This window comes from Chamaea fasciata, unplaced genomic scaffold (genome assembly GCF_029207755.1).
Source record: "Chamaea fasciata isolate MVZ Bird 193981 ecotype frontalis unplaced genomic scaffold, bChaFas1.0.hap1 SCAF_19, whole genome shotgun sequence".
NCBI lineage: Eukaryota > Metazoa > Chordata > Aves > Passeriformes > Sylviidae > Chamaea > Chamaea fasciata.
This window is the reverse complement of record NW_027094104.1, coordinates 506064-531934: the sequence shown is the minus strand read 5'-3', so window position 1 is coordinate 531934 and position 25871 is coordinate 506064. Positions and strand designations below refer to the sequence as shown.

Here is a 25871-nt window from a genome sequence, read left to right as displayed (position 1 = left end):
TTCAATGCTATCATTATGATAATTTATTACAGGCAACCACTTTCATCTCAGTAGTGGTTAAGGTCCAATTCTGGTACAGGTTGGTAAAGTTCCCTGAGCTGGACACCAACAGACTGATGATTTGGGCAATCAACTGCCCATTTGGATTTGGGGACCTGTGAGCATCCTCCCACCTGAGTGAACTACAGCATTAGCCCTGTCTTTGATTCTGATATAACATTGATTTCGGTTTGTGCTTGTAGACCAGTGGTAATTCGGACGCTGACTGACAATTTCTTCCATCGTCCCTGTCATGGGGCCAGCAGCCCCTGGCACAGGGGGAATTCAAGAAAGAGCAGGAACTGCTCCAGCTCTGCCAGCTTAATTGCTGGAAACATGCCAGAATCTTTAGCCAAATTCTATAGCAGGCCCATGCTGATGTGACTTAACAACACTGAGCCAGGAAATGCACAGGAAAACTCCTGTACCTGACTGGGGGACAGCAGGGAAGGAGTGAGGAATGGCAGCAACCTCTTCCAGTGACACAGGGGAAGCCACAGTTCAACCTATTTTGCTCCGAAGTTCCCCTGTTCAGAGTAATTTCTACAGCTGATCTTTCCTGATCCAAGCTAATTTTGAGTCAAATGAATCAAATGTTGGCTCCTCTGTGAGGTATGAACCTGTGCTATACTGGTATAAAAACCGTTCAGCGTGTGAGTTAGTAAGTACCTTTTAAACTCTTCATTGAACTGAAAAGGTGCGTCTATGTAAATCTGGCCTGAAGAAACTTGGGTGTCCAGCTTGTAATTAATATATTGAATGCTTCTAAGCAGCCAGAAATCCCAGCCGAAAATCTGAGATAGTAAAATTCTCACAACTGAACTACACAAATATGCTTCAGAGACCTGTCTGAACCCACTTTGCAGTCATTTTAACTTCCAGACATGAGTAGTCAGTCCAATGACTCCAGTACAGCTTAAAGGTTGCCAAGATTAGGTTTAAGAAGTTTAGCCAACTGTATTAATAGGAATGAAATTCAAATAAGGGCAGTAAATATCCCCTTCATTTTAGTGAGTTACAGGATTTTTAAATGGAAACCTTTACAATAAAAAAATGGGCGTTGCAGCCAGAATTTTTGTTTGCTTGGAATGTCCCTGCAATGTACATAGCAGAGTGATGTTCTGCTCCTGTCTCAAATACACCCTACTATATTAAACCATTTCTCTTGAGATCGAACAGACTGTGCCAAATTCTACAGTGAAAGCCTGATCCAAACATCATCTCAGTCTGCAGAAATATTCCAACTTATTTCCGTGGGCTCTGGAACAGGCCCATACTGACATCCATTCAACTTCACTGAACCAAGTTTTCCTGGGGAGTTACAGGAGCCAATATGGGCATAATGACCTCAAAATCAAGCATGAAGGCCACTGCCAGTCAAATCACATCACAGCGAGGAAATGACAGCAGAATGAATTCATTACTATTTATCTAGATTTTAAAAACTTCAAGTTTACAAGTTCACTACTATATTTTCCAGGTGAAGGAATCTTCCAAGTTGCCTTTGATCCCTCACAGATTTTTCAGTCTGAGTCACAAACTACTTCTTTATCAAAGGTCTCTGAAATAATTACAAGGTTTGCATGAGGATGATAAGCTTACTAAAAACATGCACAAAATTTAATATTTTGGACTTTTGGCTATCAGCTAGCAGCCAACATCAACTACCTAATTTTTTTCTGCCATTAAACTCATATTAAAGTCCCACTGATCATCAGTAGGAATTAAACATCAGCCTGCCCTTAGGATTTGGCATTCTCTCATCCCCAATTCTGTTCTTTGCTGACCTAGTGGTCAACAACACCCTTTCACAACAGATCATCTCACTTGCTTGAGACATTTTTTTTCACATGTAATGCCATAATTTCAAGGAGACTTGTTTGGGAACAAGGATGACTGTGTAAATATAAAATACAAGGTCTCTTTGGGGGTTAATATGTTCTGTATTGGGATGTTATTGTAACAAATTATTTCGGAAAACCCAAAAAAGAATTCACAGGCAAATCCATAGAAAACATTAATCTGTTTTTTTAAAGGAGTTTAGTAAACATCAGTAGAAATCTTTATTGAGCATTTCCTAGGTGTGCTTACATACATTTAGACTAGAGATAGAAAATGCCACTCATACCTTCTATAATCCCAGAACAGGAATTTAATCTGGATTTTTATAAGGCATAAAGAAGAGAATTGCATAGAATACTTTAAACTTAAGTGTTAAAATGATACTCAGCATTCTGCAAACCTGTCAGGGAAACGATTCCCTCCTGCTGCACAGTCCCATTGTTTAATGGAAGTCCATCAATATATAAATATCTGGGAATTCTTGTCCGTAAGCCTTGAATGACAATTCCTCATGTCCACCCTCACTGTTCTCACTGGGCAGATAATAGCAATTAATCTGATAGAATCCTGAGTCTCTTTGTAAGCCGTAAGAAGAGATGGAGTAAGCATGAGCAGAGACTGCTGCAGTGCAAAGAGCACTTGCACTACCCTGGGAACCAGCAAAATGATCACAAGCATCACACTGACTATTAAGTGCCTGCAGTCCAATTCTTCCTCTCAAAACAGTAATGATTTTGTCCCATCCATTTGCTCTGAAGCACTCAAGGATTTCTTGATCTGCCACAATTAAATACCATCAGGTATATTTGAAACCTGGGAGTTCTACACATTTCTTATAGATGATGGAAATAACATAGCCCTGTAGTTTCTTCTCTTCAAGATGCTTTCCTTCCCCATTCAGAGATCCAGGCATCCACCTTTTGCTAGAATGTACAAAAAGGTACATTTTACAAGCATGCCCTTGTTTGCCCCAAGTATGCCCAGGTTGCAGAACTGTTTACAAACCAATCTGTTTTCAACTTATTCTGCATGCATACCCCGCTGGAGTGTTTATAATATGACCTCTGCACTCCTGCCAAGAGCTAGGAGATCAGTTTGACACCCAGAGCATCTCTCTCCCTCCCCTTTCCCTCGTCGTGATCATCGAAAGCATCCTCAGTCGAAGCGACTGCACCTTCTCACACCTGCCCTGAGCCGGGATTTTCGTTTGCAGCCCGGAGCCCCAGTCCCCTCCCTTCTTCCACGACAGCCCGAGCCATCCTGCCGGGCGCCGCGGCCCGGGGCAGCGCCCGCGGCCGGCGTCCCGCGTCGCGCAGCACCCCTGCCCACGGCCTCTGCGCCAACGCTGTCTCGCTGCGCCCAGTTTCCCCATCCGCAGCCAGGGAAGCAGGCTCTCCCTGCGCCAGGTGCGCCTCTTTTTTTTTTTTTTTTTTTTTTTTTTTTTTTTTTTTTTCCTTGGAGTGGCGGGGGAGAGCAAAATCAAATTGGCCGCGCATTTGAACCCAAGTGAGCAGCATCCTCTGGAATGCAGAAGACAGCCCGGCGAGCCGGGCGCCCGTGGGACGTCGGCCGGGCGTGCCCCCTCTCCCAGCCCCGCTCGGCCCGGCCCGGTGCCGGCGCAGAGAGGCCCTGCCGCCCGCGCAGGCACCGCCTCCGCGGCGGAGCGCGCCCGCCGGCCCGCGCCCGTGCGCGCCGCCGCCCCAGCCCGGCTGTGCCCGCCGCTGCCGCCCGCAGCACCGGCCGCAGCCCAGGGACATGGCGGAGTAGCCGCGGTCCGGGGAGCACGGGCAACTCCGAGCAGCGATGGTACCTCCCGACAGCTGAGGTGGAGGTAGGCGGTGGCAGCCGGCGGCTCACAGCTTGACCTCGATTTGTTTTTGGGACTGCAGGCTGGAGCGGCACGTCCGGTGAGCTGGGAGAGACAAAAACCAGGAGGATTTGGGGGTAAGTGAGGGATTGCCCCAAAGCTGGTACTGCTGCTTTTTTTTTTTTTTTTTTTTTCTTCTTTTTTTTTTCTTTTTTTTTCTGGGGGAGGGAGGGGAAGCTATGCAGAGCTGTTGTGCCCGGGGAATGCCATCAGATATGCACTGCAGCGCCGGCACTTCGCTAACTCTCAGTTGGAGCCTCCCGGTCCCTTCCGCCACCAACCCGACAGAAGTTCGGGTCTGAATCTCTTTCCCTTCTTGTTCAAATAAGTTTTGAAATACTGGCGTCCTCAGCCAAGCCGCCCGGCGATGCGCACAAGCCGCACTTGATGCAGACTCCGCATTTGTGCCGTTCGCATTGGGAGGTACACACACCCGACACCCCACCCCTCCTCCGCTGCTAGACAGCCGTGTTCTCTCTTGCCGGGGGCTGCGGGGCTGCACCCCGGGGCAGGGCTCTCGGTGCGCGGGGCAAGCCCGACCCCTGCAGTCGCCTGGTGGAGCCGCCGCGGCGCGCCGGGATTGCGGCGGGGCCGGCCAGCCGGGGCTGCGTGCTCTGAGCGCGGCGGGGGTGGTGGGGCTTGCAGCGGGTATTAATCTCTTTCCGCTCATTCTGTAGCAGCAGCAACAGGACGGGAATCCACCCCCTCCGCCGCCGACTCCTTGCCCGGCATGCCGGCACTACCCCGCTGAGACGTGCGAAGAGTTTTGGGGTTAATTTGCGCCTGGCCGCCCCTGGAATAGAGACTCTCCGCATATCGGATCAGTTGGTGTTTGTTGTCTATGTCGTGTTGGGAAATCTGGTGGAATTTTTTCTCGCTTGAGGCGAAAGAGCCCGGTGCTGGCAGTTGGCTTCGTGGTCTCTTTTGGAGGGCGAAGGAAGGGAAGGGATCTCGCTTGAGCCGTGCGGAGAGAGAGCTCGGACATGTGTTGTCAGCACATCTGGGGAATACAGTCTGCAAGTCCGAAAGGAAATTTGCTGGGATCGTTCAAACTGCGATATTGATCTTGGTTATTTTTTTTCGCCGAGGGATGCACTTGGCATGAGAATCGGAGGATGGAAATTGTTTGGGAGGTGCTTTTTCTTCTGCAAGCGAATTTCATCGTCTGCATTTCAGGTATGCAGCAAGCACAGAAAGGGTGAGGGAGCAGGGGACATACCGTACAGGGTTCCCAGGTGTCCCCTTATTAAGGGGCAAGAGGATCAGTTAAACCCAGATCAGAACTATAGTTTAAAAATCCATGAATGATGTACTGTGAGTGGGTTGTGACAGAAATCGACTCACATCACTTCCCTCTCCCGCTTAATTCCAATACATGTGTCTTAATTATCATTCATTGGTTGCAATATACAGCATGGTGTACTGATAAAGGACATGCTTATAATTCCCAGTGTACCTGACTGTGATAATTATTTGCAGCATTGCTGTGATCCCGGAATTTTGTATCTCCTGAAGTTCTTAAACTTGGCTGATGTGCAGATGCTGAAGGTTTTGTGGTTTGTTGATGGAGTTGTCATGCTCTGGTGCCACAGTTCAGGGTCTGCAAAGGGTTGGGTAACAGTAAAGAATGTGCCTTTGCTTTTAAAATGAGCTTTACTGTGTCTGTGCTTTGAAAATTTTTTTTTCTTTAAAAAAAAAGCCCCATTCAGAGAGCTCTGTGGTGGCTGGTATTTCCAGCTTTATCTTAAGCTTGCAAAGATCTCTGTCTCTTCAGTATGTAGAAAGGTCATTTCAGTTGTCACCAAAGGTTGTCCAGTTAATGAATAGGCACGCCTAGGTGTCTAGCTTAAAGGATTTGAACAATTTATTCTGAGGGAAAACGTTTCCTTTGACTGCAGAAGCCCTTGTTAATTTGTCATATTGGTCATGCTGGAATAATTATGTTGTGGGAGGCAGGAGCAGTGAAGTGGCCAGTTTTCCAGTTTGGGACACTCCAGGACACCCCATGGGGATGCAGGCTGCCTGCATCTCCCACTGCTCCACTTCCCGCAGGCTGCCTCTGCCCTCCACCCATTGCATAAGTCCAGAAATGGGAACACAAGTAGCACAAGCAAGGCACTGCTGGGGGAAGATCCTGGTGGACATGTCAGTGTTCAGCCTGGATGTCCGCAGGGCGAGCCAGCTCCAAAGCTCTCCTGAGACCATGCAGGAATTGGCCTGGGCTGTGTCCCAGGCAGCGGCACCTGCAGCATTCCCCCTGGCAGTTGTGAGCCCCACTGCACTTCCCTGCAGCACCTGCCAGTTTTTCCACACTTCCAGCCCCTGGGCTGGGCACACATGAATGTTGGGGCCTCAGCATCCCTGTTAATTTGTCCTGCCTGCACCAGCCCCAAAGCTCCTTTATTCCTGAGCAAATAGCATCGCTGTCAGCCCACGGTGTGCATCAGCCTTCCTTTTCTCCCTACAGACTGGCACCATCTGCCACCAGGCAGCCGGGTGACACTGCCAACACCACAGGCTGACTTTCCACTCATGCCCATTGGTACCATCAGAAAAATTTGCTCTCTTGCTTTTTAGAACAGCAAAACCTGCTGCCTCTTGTCATTGAAATCTCACACTTATCTATTTAGCTCAGCATGATGTGCCACCTGTCCAGTACTCCTCAAATTGGGGACTTTTAAAAGTACCACAGTGAGAATAGCAAACTGCAGCTCGTCGCTCTTTTGGCCATTGTGACAGTAATGTCGTGAGACAGAAAGAAGATGTCCCATTCTGTGCAGCTACTTATGCCATGCATTTAGCTGTCATTGTTCCCCGAGCTCCCGCTTTCCTTTCCTGCTTTTCAGACGGGAGATCCCAGGCTTCTGAACCAGTGGGATCAGTCCTGCAGGGCTTCCCATTGCTCTCCATCTCCCTCTAGCACTAATACCTGGTACTGTACACACTCATACCGTGTCTACTTGCTTTTTCTCTTTTTTTTTTTTGAGTAAATAAAAGGAATAAGTGAATAGTGGGATGCTTCTGCTGCATGGTTAAAGCTGTGGTTTCAGAGAATTTTGACCACACAGAGGATGTACACAGGCTTCAGCATTGTTTTTATTTTTCTTCCCGGGGATTTTTTTTTTTTTTTTTTTTTTAAGGAATCCTCAGTATCTGTCATCTTAGTAAAAAGGAGTAAAAGGTGGAGATACCTGACCGGCAGTAATGCTCTTTATGTTGCCTCTGCCATTCTTTTTACACTGGGTTTTGTAGCAAATTATCTAGCTGGGATGTCTGGATAACAGTGCAAATAGGAGATGTAATGAAGCCTGGTAAGGGATTGCCTCAGCACAGTATTGCAGACACTCTATATTTTAGCACTTCAGCACTGGTCATTTATTTAACATGTTACTTAAAAAAACCCCTAGTTGAGCACTAGTGCTGCAAATGACTGGAATGTGAATTAAGGAGTGTGGCAGTATTTTTTTTTCTGTTTTTTGGGGGGGTTTTTGTTGTTTTTTTTTTTTTTTTCTTTCTCATTCATTCAGTTGTTTCAACCGTGAAGATCAAGACAGGTCTGCTGTACATGGATCTTTCCTGAACCTGAGCAAATGTTTGATTCAATGTCTTTTAAACCTGTGATCTTCCTCCTGCTAATTCCAGTGGTTATTTGAATTAGGGCCTATTAGGGGGGCTGCTCTTCAAAGGGATAATGTCATTCACTGAATTGAACAGACCGTTAAGTTCTTTAATCATTATTAATAAACTTATTAAACACAGGTTCAGTGTTATGTCTTTTGCTGTGTAATTACATAGCATTTAAGTATAAATTATGTTGAATGTAGCACTAGTGCTGTGTTTCTTATTTAAAATAAGTAATGATGAAGTTATATAGTTGACTTCTTGGTGTCTCGCATTCATGAATTTGTTGGAGACAGTATATGGCAAGTAGTTTATTAAGAAGAGGTGTATATAGACTTTCAAAATATTTTATACTTAACATTTTGTATCCATCAGTTCCTTGTGTGTATTGAGGGATTGATTGTTTTGGAAGAAATGATACTGAGAATTAGAAATTGATGATTTTTTTTAATTACTGGCACTTCTATGTGTTTGGGAAATAATTTATCTGTGAACTTCATGAACTGAATATTTTTGTTTTCATGGCATAGTGAACTAAGGCTTTTGCTACTTGGAATTGCTTGTTTGAAAAAAATCTAGTTTCCTCATGCAGATGCAAATGAGAAATACAAACAGGCTGAAGGGCCACGAAAACCATTTCTGTCCCTTAGACAGAAATGAAGGCCCTTGCTTTCCTTCAAAGTCATATTTATTCCTTTGATTTGTGGTCTCTGAGAAAAAAAGTCATGATTTGTATTACGACTTTCGATGTTTTGTCCTTTTAATGATACTGTTCATCGTAGAAGGAGCACAGAGCAGAGTAGACAGAATGCTGGAAGAAACCCTCGCTAGATGATGATCCTTTGAAGATGCAGATACTCCTGGCACAGGGATTATACTATTTATATACAAAGAAGATAATAGTTGTTATATGATGTCCAGAATTTCCTTCATGAGTAACAGTCCTACCAAAGATAAATTAGCACCAGTGTTCTCAGGTGGCGGTTACCTTGGCTTACACAGTCATTTGTATGAACCATGAAGAAGTTTTTTTTTGTGAATTTAGATAATAACAATCAATTTCAAGAAAAAAAGCTAGGAAGTTGTTTTCAAAATTTTTTAGAATTCTTGGTTTAAATAAGAAAATGTAGCTGTCGTGGGTATTGATTAAGAAGGTTTCCATGCACATTTTCTGTTAAAACATCAACAAAATTATTTATAAAACCTGCATGGTCAACATATTTGTGCCTTCCTATGAATTCATATAAACCTCTTACTGGTTTGGCTTCTGGGAACTAATATGGATGAAAGCTATCTTGTTATTTGGAAGTATTTTCATCCTTTGCCATGTTGTCAAGGCACATGGGGCCAAATCCCTTTTATGATGCAACTTCTGTGGCCTATTTGGCAGCGAGCAAGTGCCATAAATCATGTATCATGAACAACTGAGGTGGTGTAAAAAACCCCTCATCCATCCAGGAATTCCACTGTGTATTAAGCATCTGATGTGGCATCTCCTGGCATTGAGGGCTAGAGATGGATTTGGAGCACATTCACGCTTCATTTTCTGTCTTGCTGCCTCTGCAGTCTCTGAGCTCTTATTACCTGGCATAACACAAGAGATGCCCTATAGGAACTTTAAATTAAGCCAGGGCTGCAATTACCTGCTGAATCATGGTCTGTAAGATCTGAAAACTCTACTTCTCATAGCATCACACAACCTCAAATAATTCAAGCAGAAGTACTCTTGTCGATGAGAATAATATCAAAGTTCTAATGTCCCACATTAGAATAGTGAATGGTTCATTATGTTAGGACAAAAATGTTGAAACCGTGTTAATTATCCTCAAATAGTGTCACAGAAATAGCTTTTTTCTGTCACTTTTGAGTAAGATCTGTAATATTCTTGGGGAAGGAATTATTCAGTGCATATATATACAGACACACACACACATATAAGTGAAAGTGAGTACCAGGCATACAGGAAGGCGTAACGTGTAGAAGGTTTCTGGTAACTAAGAACTTTACCCATTACAGTGTTTTTTCCTGCTTTAATACTATCTCCAGAGCCTCATATATGTGGGCAAACCTTCGTGCCTGCATGGAGTTTGTTGATGTTACTGAAAATCCCCATGGATTCAGTCTGTCTGCTCACATTCACAGAATGGAGGGACCATAGGTTGGATCCAGAGGCTCTCAGTTCCTCAGCTTTGGAATGCTTTCTCACTTTAGAGATTTTTCACACCTTCTCAAAAGGTGTAAAGATGTTTCTGCTTGAAAATTCTCTGGAAATAGTCTTTGCACTCTCCTGTCAATGTCTGCTTTTACTCTTTTTTTCGGTGCACGTCTTGTATTGTTTTATCATTTTATTTATTTTTATTGTTAGTTTTACAGCTAGTGCGTGACCAGATAGGTGCTAAAGTGCTGGAACAACACACATATTTTTAGCTTATGTTAAGTTAGTAGAAGGGAATGTTTATGAATAGTTTTTGCACATATTATGCTGAGCTATTTTCCATCCAATAAACTGGTGGAAAGAAACTGGTTATTGTGGCTATTCTTTTCCAGATCTTAGTGATGTAGATAGCCAGTTTTGAAACCTCATCACCTTGTTGTGTTGCCTCATTGTAATCTAACTGAACTGGACACCAAGCCTCCAAGACAAAATGGTTAAAATCAGGAATCAAACCCAACTCAAATTAAGCACTCTCAGTTTAAGGATGCTCTTTAAAATGCAACTGAGGCTGTAGAGAAGTTTTGCCCTTGACGTTTTTGGAAAGTTCTCAGTTTTTTATTCCACAGCAATTAGATTTTAAATACAGCAAGGATTGTGAAATGGCTTTCCATTTGCATTTTGAGTATTCCTTTCACAGGAATGAACAAGAAATTCCTGCTTTCTCTAAAAGACTTTTTTCCTCTGTTGCTGTTGGTCAAAGTATCACTTTCTTTCTTGGTTGAAAGGTGGTAATTTAGCTGAGGAGGAAGTTGCTGTTTTCATCCTTGCTGATTGTTTATGGCTAAACTTAACATGGCAAAGACGGGGGATGATTGGCCCATCTGGGCTGTTAACAGAGAACTATATAAAACTGTTCCATCATTATCTCATTACCAGCTCAAGCAGCAGACAAAACTAGGTGACAGTTAGTTATGGACAATACCGAAATACTGTGACAAGTGTTCTTTTGCTCCTGTCTTGTTTTTATCTTCACTGCACACCGTGTTGGGAGGAACAGGAAACAGAGATCAAATTGTAATTGACTTGTTTGGAGGCAACACTGTACAATGGGACTGTATTTCCGTTGTAATGCCATCAGAAAGTACAAGGTCCATACAGAGGACGATGTCAGTTAGCAAAAAGAATTGCACAGTGGTAAATGAATTGAAACATTATTGGTAAATAAACGATAAATATTTTTTTTCAAAGGATAATAATATGGCATTTGAGAGAGGGGAGGCTTTACAGCCAAACCTATTTACAATTGAAATGAAAGTAGTAGAGTATTTTATTGCTAGTTTAACTATTGATCATTAAAAAGCTGCCAAGGGTCTTTTAATGGAATTTCTTGGAGATAAAACAGCAAGTTATTATTGTCATGAAAATAGAGGGCTGAAACACCATAGACGTATATCCTGTGGCCTTTCTGGTGATGTACTGCCTCATTCATGCACATGGGTGCTCATAAGCACAAACTTTCAATTTACCAATATGGCAAAGTTTGTCACATAGTGCTTAGCAGGTGACAGCTGAGGTAAAGGTAACCTACATTTACATCCACTCCAAAAGTCCTTGCAACTGCCAAAAATGTGATAAAGGGCTTTGGTGTTACTGGGACTTGGCCATAACAATTGCAAAAATTGAACTGTCAATAATGAGAAAAACTTTAGATGGCAGGTAAAGCCTTGCAGGATCACAGCCTTAAAATATTTCATTTACTTTTACTCATCTTGGAAAATGGAAGGTGATCAGTTTCCACATACATTGCATTCTGAAATCAGTGGTCAGAACAAAAGAAAATAAATACTTTCATTGTCAGATATATGTTTCCACATGAAAACACTTGTGTTTTGAATTCATGAATCTGTAACATTTGTATTTCTGTAGTTAAAATAGCATTAAATTTACATGTGCCACAGTTTTTAACTTTTCTGATATTGTTGCCAGAAAAATACCACATCAGCTCTAAGCCAGAAAAAACTAATTAGGATGTACTTTTTAGCAAAATATGCATACAGTCTTTTCTCCTCCCTTTATCATTAGTTCTTAACCTGATCAAGCTTTAAGTATGGAATGGAAAGAATCATGCACTGACTTGACCAAGCTTCTAAGCAAATGCATGGAGGAGGCAGCTAAGCAACGTTATCATTTTTTTTCCCTCTAAATGTGTTGACATCTCTATGTTTTGGAAATAGCATTTGAGTAGATGAATTTAGAGGGAAACGTGGTTTCTGAAAAATCATCCTCTTGTCATTTTTGTGGGTTGTTTCCAATTTAAGTTCCTTCCTGCTGTTAACTACTATAGAGCCCTGTTCTGCTTCAGAAATAATCCTAAGAGGATTTTTTTTTTGGTTTGCCAGCAGGACTCCTATGGATTATTACTGCTAAAAGAAAAAGATAATGAATGCTAGTGAAGGGTCTTTTGTACATGCAACCATGTACAAGTGTTTGAAGTGATGCTGAATTGGCTATTTCCTCCAGCAAACCCTGCCATTCCCAGTAGGATGGTGTTTGGGTAGCTAAGGTAGTTTGAAGTGATGCTGAATTGGCTATTTCCTCCAGCAAACCCTGCCATTCCCAGTAGGATGGTGTTTGGGTAGCTAAGGGAGCAGGTCAGGAAGGGTTCCTGCTGCTGCAGCTGAAGTTTGTTTGGCAATGTGACATTCTTGGGCTGCTAGAAAGAGCATTAACTTGGATTTGCCATCACAGCAGAGAAAAGAAACTTCAGGAAAAAGGTGATGCTGAAAATTTATACCTGCTGGTAAAAAGGGATCACAATCCTTTAGCAGTGTTCTTGGGAATGAAATTTTATGCTGAATTAGCTGTTTATTTCTACATCAGTGGAATGCCACATGACTTCGAGTTGAGGCGTGCTATTTCCCGCGTGGGAAGCTGCAGTTATGGAAGGGAAGGGCTGGTGCTTCTGGGAGGGAAAGGTGTTTGACCCTGTGGAGGTCCTAATGCCACTGCTGGAAGGGCCAGGTGTTTGAGTGACCCTATGATGTTCCCCACTGCTGGAAGGGAAAGGAGTTCATCTGACCCTACACTGGTCCTAATCCTACTGCTGGGGAGTGTGTAAACACTGACAGGAGAGTTCTCTGAATGGGACTGCTTGTCTTGGTTTATCTAAGAATGAAAGGTATGAATGAAAGAGCTTTGCATTATATTTCAGTTAAAAAAAATTAAAAAGAATTTTGGTGTCAGAACTTGGAGCAGTTTGCAGGGAATACAGAGTGTTGGCCAGACTTTCAGAGATGGAGAAGCTAATGTAAAATGTCATGTGGAAAATCAGTCAACAAGACTTTGAGTAGTTGCAGTCCATTTTTACTCTAATTTCTGCCTTGTAACACTAAGATTGCCCTTAGCCCCTGTTTGGGTTGGATCTCCTCAGTGCATGCAGGGCAACAGAAGGGCCCTGGTGTGTCCCTTCATGGGCTGGATCCTCCTTTTCTCTCTGCCTTTCTATTACAAGGTGTTTTTTCTCTTCATCATGTGTGAAGTTATTATAGGATACAGTTATGGTATGCATAAGAATTAAATCAATTAGAATTTAACTTAAATTGGTTTCCAGGAGTTAGTGTGATATTAAGGTAAAATTCAGATCCAAACAAGGTTCCTCCATAAACGTGTGTTACTTAAATTCTGTTTAAATTATTAAGATTCACTCAGTTGGCCTTTTTCTGGTTCTATTTGGGCTGTGAGTAACGAGTGGGTTCCTCCAAGAGCAGCACTTTCCTGCCTCGTGTTTCACATCCCCTCAGTGTGGGTGTAGGCGACAACACACAGTAAAGGGCACCAGAGATTTTGGTCCTAAATTTTATCTTTGAAATTTTCTCTCAGCAACCCAGCAGGTTCCTTTCTGTACTGCTGGAATTCTTGGATATACTGTGAACACATACGTGAATTTTTTCTGAGGGCTGAAACCTCACCCCAGTGCATTTTGGCCATCATGTCTGAAATCCTCCCATTTGTTTGCATTATATTCACCTGGATTCAACATTTGTGGTGTTTTGGAGGTTTTTTTTATTCACATTAATATTTACAAGCATTATCTTATTGTCATATTGATTTTTGTACCTGGTGGAAAACAAAGTATAATCTACAAGGACTCCACAGTCTCCTCTTGCTTGCCCAGACAATCCTGAGGGTACTGTGTGGCTGTAATTCCAACTGGAATTTAAAGTTATCTGCAGATGCATAATTTTTATCTTCAGTAGCTCCCCTAGCACTCTCTCCAAGTTGTTAAAAATTAATCTTCGCCAGTCTGTAATTGTGCCTTCGCTCTCGAGTCACAGGTATTTAGCTCATTGTGAAATAGGATGAAAAATAGAGTAATGAATAATATAATTTATTTTATTAGGTAGCATGTTTCCATACTTGCAAGCTAAAATCTGAGTCATCCTCTATACATTTTATTTTGATATATTAACAGCCAGATTCAGCAAAATGCAAAACTTAAGACATGTTAAGGGTTCTTTATTTCTCCTATTCTATAGCAGCCTTAGAGTTTGTACCATTTCTAATCTGAGTCTTAACATGTATACCATATCTGAATCTGTTTTAACATGTAATTGTATAAAACATCTTAGATTAAGGATGTGCTGAAGTGTTTTGCTGAACCAAGGAGTAGCAGTGGTATAATACATGAATTAATACAAAATCTTTGGAAAAGCCCAGCTAAGATGAGCAAAAATTTTGCAAAGATGCAGACTTTTCTAGGGTGATTGGCATAGGAAGAGAAACGGTACAATCAGAATTCATACAAACTGGACTGTATTTTGTTCATTCTCACTGTATGGATGCCCTCAAAGAAGCAAACACCATCTTCCACAATAGTAAACACAACCAAAAGACTATAAAGTGAAATTACAGGGGGTGAGTGGTAATATGCAATGCTTTTTATATGTGAGTTTCTCTTCCACTTTCTTCCCAGCACAAATTTTAACTTCTTGATCTCAAGTCCTGATATAAATAGGACATCCAATGGGGTGGGGACTTTGCTGTGCACCAGGTGGCACCTAGAGGGATGTTTGGGACACCTCATGCTGGGTCTGTGCAAGCAGTTGGCAGAGTTTAGATTGGATAAACCGAGTTTAGTCAGATTGAGAGAAAACTGTTGGGGGCGGGGAATATAAAATACTTGAGGATCTGTCAGTCCCTCTGTCTAGGACCAAGCAAGGCAAACATGTCCTCTCCTCTGCTGGTGGCATATTCAGTCTGTGTCAGCGGAAAAATTCCTCATGTTTTACATGAGGTAAGGCTCATTTATAATATTATGAATCAATTTCCACCACAAGCAAAAAAAAATTGTACTATTTATAAAAACAGCTGAACATCTCTGCAGTACATTTACATCATATTTATGTATTTGGATTGTATCTGCCAAAGGGCACAGAACTTGCAGACCTTCTCTTTTCTCTGCTCCAGCCCTAGTCCTACTTTGCCATTACTTAATGCTTCACAAATAGCAGCAAGTAACTCTCAAAACTCTCCCATTTTATTTCCCTGTTCTATGTAGCTGGGACTTTCTGTGTCTGCTGTGTTTTTATGTTTTTAAATATTTATTTACTATGCAGTAGTAAAAGAGCATCTTACTTTTAATGCTCCTGAAAAGGAGTGTGTGGCTCAAATTTCAGGCCACAGAGGTAGCAACAGCTGAATTTAAATCCCTTTTTGCAATGTGTCTCTTTCAATGGCTTCTTTACTGATATGCTGATAACTGTTGTGGAGGACTAAATGATGAAATGTATCTTGATCACTTAATATCATCACATTACTGGTCATTTAAGAATTGAACTTAACACTGAACACTCCAGAAGGTAATATCTTTGAAATAAAGCATTCTTATATTTAAAGCCAGAGTATATGATGTACTACTAGTGCATTATTCCTAAAATTCAAGTTTTTTTGGATGTAACTTTCACTGATATTATATAAACTGTACAGAAATAATCTCCTGGCATTTGCTTAGGATGACAGTCATCAATTCCTACATGTTTATTTAAAATCTTATGTAATGTAGAAAGTGAGTGTTTCTCTTAGACAACTTTGTTTTGGACATTTTTCAAGGAAAGAAAGAAAGAAAGCTTTGCTAATATAGGCTGAAATGAAGCGCAAAATAAAATCTTCAAAATCAGCTGTTAGTTCAGGGAGGTAATGTGCAGAGCAATTACTCAGCCAAAAATGTTGGCCTAGAGTTTAGTTAAACATCAAGCAGAGGTCCCTTGGTAAACAGTTCCATTAGAAAGGTGCCATGACCTCTACAGTGGGGATTAAGGTATGGGAGAGAACTGTGCCTAGGAGCTTTACTAGTCACGTGTCAGAATGATTTTCAATCACTTTGGTTATTGCTGGATTAAAATTGAGGCTGCAGAGATTAATGGTCTGTTGTTACTAATCCACTAAACCCCTGTTCCTAGATCTTTTAAATTGACTGAACCTATAGATTGTTAAGTAACTGAGAGATATGGATTTGGAATGGTTTCAGCTGTCTTTCTTCATGTTTGGTGTTTGCAGTATCTTATTATTTATTGCTCTTTGAGACTGATCTTGGCTGTTCTTGAATGGAAGGGAAGTTTATATTTTTGTATTTCCCCTATTCTATAGCACACTAAGAGTGTGTACCGTTTTTAATAAATGTGGATGAAGAAAGCGTTACATTGTTTATATATGAGCTGGCATTAGTAGAAGTTAAAATAAGAACTATAGAGATTAAATGTTGGTTTTAATTTGTGGAGCAACTGTCCCTAACTGTTAAAAGAAGACCCTACGTCCCTTCAGTCTGCCTGCCATTAACAGGGGTGGTTGTCACCACAGATGTGTTTTACTGACATTTGAGGATGTGGCCAAAGTCAAAATGGCTGTTCAAGCTTTTGCAGAATTACGTTTTCTAAACTGACAGAGTATTTGGAGTGTCAGGGCCCAGGGCTTTTCCCAGAGATCTAGCACAGTGAGACAGAATGTCTGGACTTATTTTCAGTACTTAATTTCTGTGCAGGTATAAAAAAAATCCCCAGGTAAAAAAACTATGTACAAATTAAAAAAAAAAAACAAAAACACACAGGAAGAAAATAAGGAAACAATTCATCTGTCTACTGAGACATGAGGTAACTTTGGACACTACAGTGCAGTGGTTTGGGGTTTCAGCAGGTGTCACAGCACAGCTGGTCTGTAGCTGGACAGATAAATTTGACCATAAATAAGAAACCCGTTTCGGCTTGCCTAGTTCGATATAGAAAAGAGGTAAACAAGTCCCTGGGTGAGTATTGAGAGGATGGATTTGAACTCAAATGGGAAACACTAGCCAATCCCATTCAATCCTGAATGCAGATATATCATTGACCATGGAGCTGGGCGGTGCTGAGACCCCATCCAATCAGTTGTTCAACTGGGGGAATTTTGAATGCCCTATAAAAGTGAAAGCTGAACAATAAACTGGGCTGTTGCTCTCATGATCGTTGGTGAGTCTAGTCGTGAATCTGTCTCCAATCTACGACCCTAACGTAATCAGCAGGAGTCTGTAAATAAGACTTTTAGTAGGTCTTCATCAGTACAGTATGGGTGAGACGAAAGTTAGGGCAGAGGGAATAGGCTGTGGAAGAAACCAGATTGTGGTTGTGGCTGGGAGAATTTGGGTGGCATTTAATCTGTAGGAATTTCTTTACATGGAGCAAGGAGAGATATGGAGTGCCTTGTGTGTGTGTTTTCGGCTCTGTTTACCACCTCTGTATGAAAGACTGTGAATTGGAATTTTTTTTTGGCTTTCATGTGTTTGCAGTTTGGTGCCATACCCCATGCTAAAAATAAAATTAAAGAAAGAAGAATTTGAGTTCTAGAAGAATTCAAAACACAGTCTTTCAAAAACTATTTCCTTTGATGAAAAGAGGTGAGTAGCTGGTGCCTTCCTGAGTGGTGTCAGCATACACAATGTCTGCATGACATACAGACGGGGTGTTTTATTTTTGTTTTGATTGAATAAATAATGACAGTCTAAACAACAAGGTTTTGGTGTTTAAATAAAGTTCAATGTGACTATCTCCTTAATAGGAAACACGGTTAATTACCACCTAATTATATCCTGCTCTGAATGTGGTTTTAATTCCTTTCTTTCTGTAATGAAAACAAGGAGAAGTTTTTTGCCTTTGTTTTCTCTGCAGAAGTTATGAAACCGAAGAAAGTATAGTTTTGCGTTTTGACTGTACTTGGAATAATCTGCCTGGAAAAGGGAAATAATCTCTCTTTGTAACTTGCATAAATTAATAACCCATTAAAATCACTGAAAAATAATGCATTTCTGATTCAAAGGGTCACTGTTTCATAAAGTTTGATGATTATTAAATTAATACAAATGTATTCTGCATCTTTATACTAGCATACAGCAAGGTAATGGGGCTTGAACATTATAATTGACTTAAACTCTGCCAGGGAATTCCTGGGATTAAAATAAACCCTTTATCTCATGCAACCATCTCTGTTTCTGAACCCTGGTGACTTGGCTTATTCTTTTGCCTTCTGGTTATCTCAGTTAATAGTATGTCTTGATTAAGTACTGCGTGGAGCTCTTACATCTGTTCTTGTCACAAAGCTTTGTAGGATAAAGTAGGCCAAAGATACCTCATCATGCAAACTATGGACCTCCAGTTAAGTCTTTCCCTCCAGATTTAATATTGTGTTTAAATAAAACTGGGACTGTGGAAGTAAACCCAAAGCACTGAAAGGATTTTTTGGCAAGCTTTCTTGATGAAGAAGAAATTAATAATAAAAGACTGAAATGTATATGACTGGATGAAGAAAATTAAATTTTTCTCCTAAGTTATGAGGAAATACTCTTACTTACTTTTATAGGCAATACTTTATGTAAATCAAAAAATAACTCAAAAAAGCTGTTCTAGATCATTAACAAAGGAGTGAGCCCAGAGCTTGGATCCTGCAGGTTCAGGTCCTGGGATGTGGCATTGTTGTGAGCCTGATATGCTCTGTTAACCTGAATGTTTATTGCCTGGTTAAATCCAGGTTCAAGACTGACCTAAATATTGTAACTCTTGCAAAATAAACATGTAGTCTGCTCATTTGGGGGGATTTGTTTTTATAGCAGTCATACACAGAAAACCCGATTATTGATGGTCCGTTTTTCTAAAGCTTCTGCCATCTCGTGCACTTTTGGTATTGATGTTTTTTTCTCAGTTGCTCTTAGAGGCAATACTAACAGATGGTAGGCATTGCTCATTAAATCTGCATCTACACCTCTCCAAGGACTGCAAAGATGTAGGGAAACAGGCTATGTTACTGTAGTGATTGCTTAGAAGCCTGGGACTTACTGTACCGTTCTTAAGCAGTTTTCACTAACAGTGGATTTTGAGCTATGGCTACAGAGTATAAATACACTGGTGAAATGATTCTAACTTAGCCAGGTATGTATATCCATCTCCCTCATTTTTCGTTCTGCATCTAAAATGAATTGACGTTTTCCTGGTGGCCACTATTAGTGAATCTGCTCTCAAATCAGCCCTTTCTGAAACAGCCTTTTCTAGTACTTTTTTCATCAGGATATTTACATGTTATTTTAAACACCTTGTCAAGTTGTCTTCAACAATGCAGAAATGTTGAGCATCTAAGTATGACATGATGTCCATGCTGTCACTTATAACTAAAGAACTCTGTGAGAAGGTGTTTAAACATTTAAGCAAACAAACAAACAAACCTGTTTTGAGGCTGATAAAAGAACAAAAGCAAATTCTCACAGATCGGGTAAATGTCTGTGTTTCTTCCATACTTGCTGTATTTGTGCTTTGGAAGTGTAACAGTCATCAGCTCTTCCCTTTTATCTAAATGACTTCATGCTGGACATAAAACCTATATATCTGTAACCCTTAGTGGCCCACCTCCATTTCCATGTCACCCTGAGCTGCTTTTCCTTTGCCTTGAGGTCACTTCCTCTGTAATGCTGAGCTCTTCTTGCTGTTCTGTCCCCAGTGGTGACACTTCGAGGAATTGAAATACAGAGATGTTCCATTGAGGCTGTCTGACTCTGGATGTCTTTGCTGAAGACGCTGTGCTGTGCGAGTCAAAAGGACTTCATGCCAGTGTGGAATTCACTTTCCATATGTTTCTAAATTGGTGGGGAGAGATGCAGAAACCCTACTAGTAGATAACAATTCTCATTTTGGCTTCTTGATTGCTCTGATTTGGAACTGATGGGGTTTGACTCGCAATCCCAAACACATCAATATAACCAGAAACATGGTGCTCCCTTCTTGTTCCTCTTAAGCTTTTCTTTTTTTTTAGTAAAGTGCTGGATCAGAAAGGCTAAGTTACTTTTGATTCCATAGTTCATGAAGAGTTAGGATTTAGTTCACATTCATTTCATAGCTGACCTGTGTTAGGGATAAGGAAGCTCAAATCTAGTACTCCATTAAGTGAAAATGAAATCTGCCCCTACCACTTTTACAGAAAGAAAACAACCCTTCTATGTTTGAACTAGGCACAGCAAGGAGTGAAAATTTAGTAATGTCTCCTAGAATTCTGCATTTGTTGTTTATGATTTTCTGCTTTCTAATGTTCTGAAAGGAAAGTCTAAATAAAAAGGTATTTAAAATTAATTAGTTTCAAAAATGGGCTACAAAATAGGCAGTCCTGGGATGAAGTTAGCCTGGTTTGTATTATTTTAGTTTGTTTATTTGGAATATGCTGAAGTGAATCCAGTTAAACCAATCTAAATCTCTCCATATAATTTCTGAGGATAGACAAGAAGATTGTCTACCTTATATGTACATTTATTTCCTGGCAATTTACAATATACTCAGGGGGGTTTGTAATATGAAGGAGCCATCTAAAGGAGCAACAAGAAAATAAGAGATTTTTTAAGTCCCCAGCATCTATAAAGTGAAGAGTGGAACAGTGAAGAGTGGGCTAGTGTACCTTCATATACAGTTAATAGAAATTGTGTCCCTAAGCAGGATTAATACAGAATAAATTGACATTAATTGTTAATTATTGACATGGCCAGTGATGGTTTTTCTGTCAGTAGCACAGCAGGATTGATCCTGATGCCTAAAGGTGCAAGACAGAAAATGTATCGGTGCTCCATAATTTAAAATAGTAAAAATGAGAACTGAATGTGCTCCACCAAGTAACTGGAAGATGTAAGCTGTGCTTTGTTCTTCCAGGAGTCTTGCTTCTGATCCCAATAAAACCACTGAGGTTGTCACCACTAACTTTCACTCTATCAAAATTGGACTATGGGGCAGCAAGTGGACTTTCACTTAAGGTATTTCAAAGCTTAGGCAGTTTGAGGTCGTTGACTTTATTCCTGAGGGTAATTTTCCCCTCTTCACCATTGTCTGTCATTGCTTGCAGCTGACCCTAAGTTCTGAGTTAGGATAGAAGAACATGGGGAGATCAGTGAGGGATCCCCCTTACTGAGAAACAAAGAGTTTTTGGTTGTGAAGGTTGAAGTAGAAGAGCGGAGAAACAGATAAAAGAACAAGATACAGATTAATAGGGAGAATGCAGGAAGATGGCACTGAGATTGGGGGTTCCATATTGTATACTTTGCCAGAAACAAATGAGAAAGCATTGATGACAGTCCACTTTCCTAATTGTTTTTGATTCTGGTCATAGTTAGGAATTGGATTGGTAGCTCCCATAGGTACAAAACAATCTCTTTTCTGAAGAGTCACAGAGATAGAGATGTAGAGACCCTGACTGTCAGTCATCAAATCTTGATTATTTTTTAAAACCCCTTAACTTAGAGCACAGGAGCTGCCAGAATCCTTGAAGACAGAATTGTTAATAACTTAAATGCTGAAGTTCTCCACTGTGTTGCTGTTGACCTTTGAAGAGTTTGACTGCTTACTGAGATTATTTCATTAGTATTTGCACATTGACTTCCTGCCAAAACGTCAATGTGCTTTTCCTTGGCATGGTTTTGTTATTTTGAAGGTCTTCAGTTGTGGAATAAAACCTTCTATGTATCAAAGAGCTGATAGAGTTGGACGCTTGCCAGTAAAATCCTTCCCAGGTACAACTCTGGTGTTGCTGAAATATTACAAGTGCTTTATGTGGCCTTCTTTCCCTTGTGCCTTACCTTGACATCCCTATTCCTAAAGAAAGGCAACAGTTAGTTCCCACTGTCCCCTGTTATCTACAGGGTAGAATTTATTTGTACTTGAGACCTTGACTTTGCTTTTGTTTATTTATCAGCCTCTCAAAAATCAAGGGTTGTTTGTTTTTTTTTTTTTAAGATGTCTATAATGAGCTTAATGATCCCTCGTAGAATTGTTTAGTTATAAGTGACAGTATGGACACTGAGTCATATTTAGGTGCTCAACATTTCTATATTGTTGAAGACTCTTAGACAAGGTGTTTAAAATAACATGTTAACATCCTAATGAAAAAAAGTACTAGAAAAGGCTATTTCAGTAAGGGCTGATTTCAATTCGTTTCAGATGCAGAATTAAAAATGAGGAAGATGGATGCACATCGTCTTTTCTTTTTATTCTCTTTTCATGGTTTCCTCGCCAAAAGGAGAGGAAGATCAGAATGTCACCTGAAAGATCTGGATGGACTTATCAACTTCTGATAGGCAGTTAAAGATGTCTGAACCATGAATGTCCTATTTATTGAGCCTACAGGGCTGAGATCAAGTTTTTTTTATGATAGACAGGAATTGATGATCCTGTCAAATACTTGGAGCCTGGAGGATGAAGGCATGTTTTATAACTTACTATTAGGCTCTGGGTTCCATTCTTTAGTCTACTGGCAAGGCCTACATTCCACAAGGAATGCACTAAAGTAATTCTCATGTTCCAGCCCAGTGAAGTAAACCAACAGCTGCAATCTGCAAATGTTGCAGAATCAGGATGAATTTCAAGGAGAGCCCAATTAGAAGCATATGAAGGCAGCCTGGCCTGTCTCCCTGGAATAGGGCATGCCTGACTGTGGGTATTCATCTGGTGCCTGACAGGACGGAACTGTCCTCCTAATTGGAACTTTTGGATGCTACTACAGCCTCAATGATAATCTGCACAGTAAGTCAGCACAACTCCACTTATCTTTTCAAATATAAACCTGAGCTGTCCTAGCTGGAGGCTGCCTCTTCCTAGAGGTGAAAGCTGTGAGGATTATTACTCACAGTTATTCCTAGGTTAATGCAGTAGAACCTCTGGCTCAGGAGATTCCTAAACCTCTACCTGCAGTGGCAGGAAGGTTTAAAATGAAGGATCTCTCTTTGCTGCCTACTTTAGTGTTCTTTTTTCCAACATTTTTCTGCTTACTAGTGCCATTCCCAAACTTGTTTCTGCCTGCATCCAGGGCATGGGATAATTGAAGATGGAGCAGCTTTGAAGAAAAGAAGCTGAAAAAGCAGGTGCTCAGCTGTGTCCCCTGGTTCTGTCCATGCTCCTCAAGTGTCCTTTCATTGATGTAACTGCCAGTCTAGGGACTCACTTCAGGCATATCCCCTCTACTACTCCCAGGAACTCTTCAGTAACCCACTCTTAAAGGAGGCACTCATGTCTTATCTCCTGGGTTTTTCCCAGGTTGCTTGATCTCATCTGCTGTTGTTCTTTCATATAAATCACATTCACATTTATTATGGTTGCAAATATTAGGCCCACAATGCACACCACATCACACACACGCATGGATATGCATGTATGAGTGTGATAAAAATGGAGTCGGCATCTGAGGGGAACAGATTTCCTTGGTGAGCTCAAAATAAGTTCCAAAACCTACATCTTACCAAATGAAGGGCTTTGTACTAGATTTTGGGATGTGCTGGAATGGCATCTGGGAATGGCTGGGTGAAGATGATTGTGCTGGGGTGGGCAGATGAGCAGACGCTGTGGTGGAGATTGTGCCCAAATGAGAAGCTGTGGAATGGTGGAGGCAGAAAGAAGGGAGAAAATAAGTCTGACAAGGTAGTGAGTTGAGGAACAAAGACTGGAAAGACCTAATTTTGTAATCACCTAGGTAGGTACTAAATTGGGCTATTTGGTAAAGGGGCTTTTTTAAAGTTTTCTTAAAAAATGAGAGGAGAAGCAAGTGAGGAATTTGTACGTCTTCACAACTAAAGTTATCCTAACACTTTAGAAATTCCATTGCAAAGGTTGTGTGGGAAAAGACACTAATTTAGGACATTCTTGTTTTAATGCAGAGGTTGTAGGATGCAGTGAATAAAGCAAGGGACTGCAGGAAGAAGAAAAGATAGTCACAAAGGAATGAGAAGCTTATCTAGAGAATAGAATTTTATCACTGTCTCTGGCAGAATTTGTGTTGCTTGGCAACACACTTTAACCAATTTTTTTGAGGGTGGTCACTAATTGTGTGTTCCTATTTTCCTCCAAGGCCTGATTTGGAGAAGTGCTGAGTGAAATAGGTCAATGGGAGAAATATTTTATATGTATCAAATGACCTAAAAGTCTAAATCATGTAAAAATGTGCATTGGGGCTATCAATTGTCTACTAAAAGGTAGAGAATCTTTCTCTGACTCTGGAATTTATTTGCACATTTGAAGAAAAAGGACACCACCTCTTCAGAAACGTTCAGGGAATCAAACTGAAACATTACCAGAGTTTGAATCGTGTTCTAAAAATCTGTGATACTTCTGCCTTGTAGTGCCAGAATTCTGGCTGACCTGGCCTTTCATGGCACTGCTGGGTGGCTTCAATTAATGAGCCTTGGAAGGTTTTCTTTGGCACTGGGGGTCTCAGCAGCAGCCCTTTCTCTCTAAGCTCAGTCCTGACTGACAGGCTGAGGAAAAAAACCTCAGCCATCCATCTTAAAGGAAAGCATAAAACAAAGCCAGTCCTCTCCTTTTACCCAGCTCTTCTACTTCTTGCTACCAGTCTCAGCTGAAGTTCTAACAGATCATCTGACCTAGGGACCATTAGGTTCTTCCATAATTGTTGAGTGCAGATCTGGGTTCAGATTATGTTCTGTTTGAAGTCATTGTGGATTTGACCAACCTGCAGTAGAGGAGAAAGAAGATCAGACCATTAACGAGACAGCTTTTGTGTCCTGCTCAGCAAAGATATCACAGCCTTGTAAGGACAGCAGTCATCTTGTTTGCTGTGGTTTAGAATGAAGGTTGGAGACCTTTTCCTTCGTGAGGTCCAGACAGGTCTTTTTGATATCTTTATTAGAGGAAAGAGGAAACACTGAAATTCATCTCATTTTCATCATGTTACTATAGGATACTGTTAATGTGACTGTGGGCCACATGTTATTTAGGGGCTTCATCCAGCCCCTAAAGTGCTGATTAATTTGTGTATTGAGGATCACAGACCAGCCAGCTCTACCAATGCATGGAAGAGTATTAACAAATTTCTATATTAGCCTTTTATCAAAGGATACCAGCATTTGTAGGAGGTAAGTAAAACATGTCCTGTTCTCATCCATTAGCAATGACTGTGGTTCTTAATTCAAAGCCTGGAGAAAAGTAAGCTACTAAAGCAGTACTTTCTGCTTTTAAAATATCTTTTAGTCTAATATCTCAAAATATTTTCCACTACTTATTATGTAGAAATAAAGAGATGCTGCTGCTCAGGGTGTACAAACCTCTCTGGGTAGGTCAGAGGCAGCTGACTCACAGTTTACTGTCAAACCAGAATGGTCATGCTTTCTACTGCATTTCACAGAGATAATTGCCTAGACAAACTATAAAGTAATAAAAAAGCTGCCTTGAGGGTCTGAAGGCTTACAGGTCCAAATCTTATATTGTTCTTAATGCAGATTTATGTGAGGCAGGGCAGCTTGGAGCTAGTTGATACTCAAAATAGGGTAAATTATGCCAGTTTTTATTACATTACTTAAATTCAATACAGATGTCTCTGTTAACATTTTTTGTGGATTCTGACCTCATTTATGCTGATTTATGGTTGCAATTGTGTTTGGAGTTGTGACACTAGCCCTGCTAGTACTGTACTAGTTTCAGTCGACTGACTTCACATGAATTGATTGAGCCCCTCTGGGTGTCCACACAAGACCCTAACTTAATTGAGAAACAGTGCTAGGGAAAAGGATGATGATGAATATATGATGAATAATACAAAATGCCTGTTTAAGTTGTTAATTTTCCTAAGGAAATAGGCCATTTTATGTCCCTCATGTAATTTACTACTACACTGTCAACTATATTTCCACACAGCACCAGTGCAGATGATGCGACACTAAATTCAAGAATGCTGCTGAATGGAGATGGACAGAAAGTGGTGCTATTATTTAAGCAGATTTTTGGAGTCTAGGGTTGATTTTTTTTTCTTATTTAGTCTGTCTTTAGCATTTCTTGTCACTTTTTTAACTGCAGG

The 25871-nt window shown here is 40.8% G+C and overlaps 1 protein-coding gene across 2 annotated transcripts in view; it reads left to right on the top strand.

Moving 5' to 3' along the window:
* The first annotated feature begins 3595 nt into the window (after positions 1 to 3595).
* Positions 3596 to 25871, top strand: part of CA10 (carbonic anhydrase 10) — a 201132-nt gene continuing 178856 nt past the window's right edge. The window contains exons 1-2 of one of the 2 annotated variants that reach the window (XM_066200218.1): positions 3596 to 3825; positions 4426 to 4924. In XM_066200218.1, coding sequence (XP_066056315.1) covers positions 4864 to 4924 — 61 coding nt within the window. In that variant the 5' untranslated portion in view covers positions 3596 to 3825; positions 4426 to 4863. The remainder of the gene's footprint in view (positions 3826 to 4425; positions 4925 to 25871) is intronic. The other variant, XM_066200219.1, reaches the window with a different exon arrangement.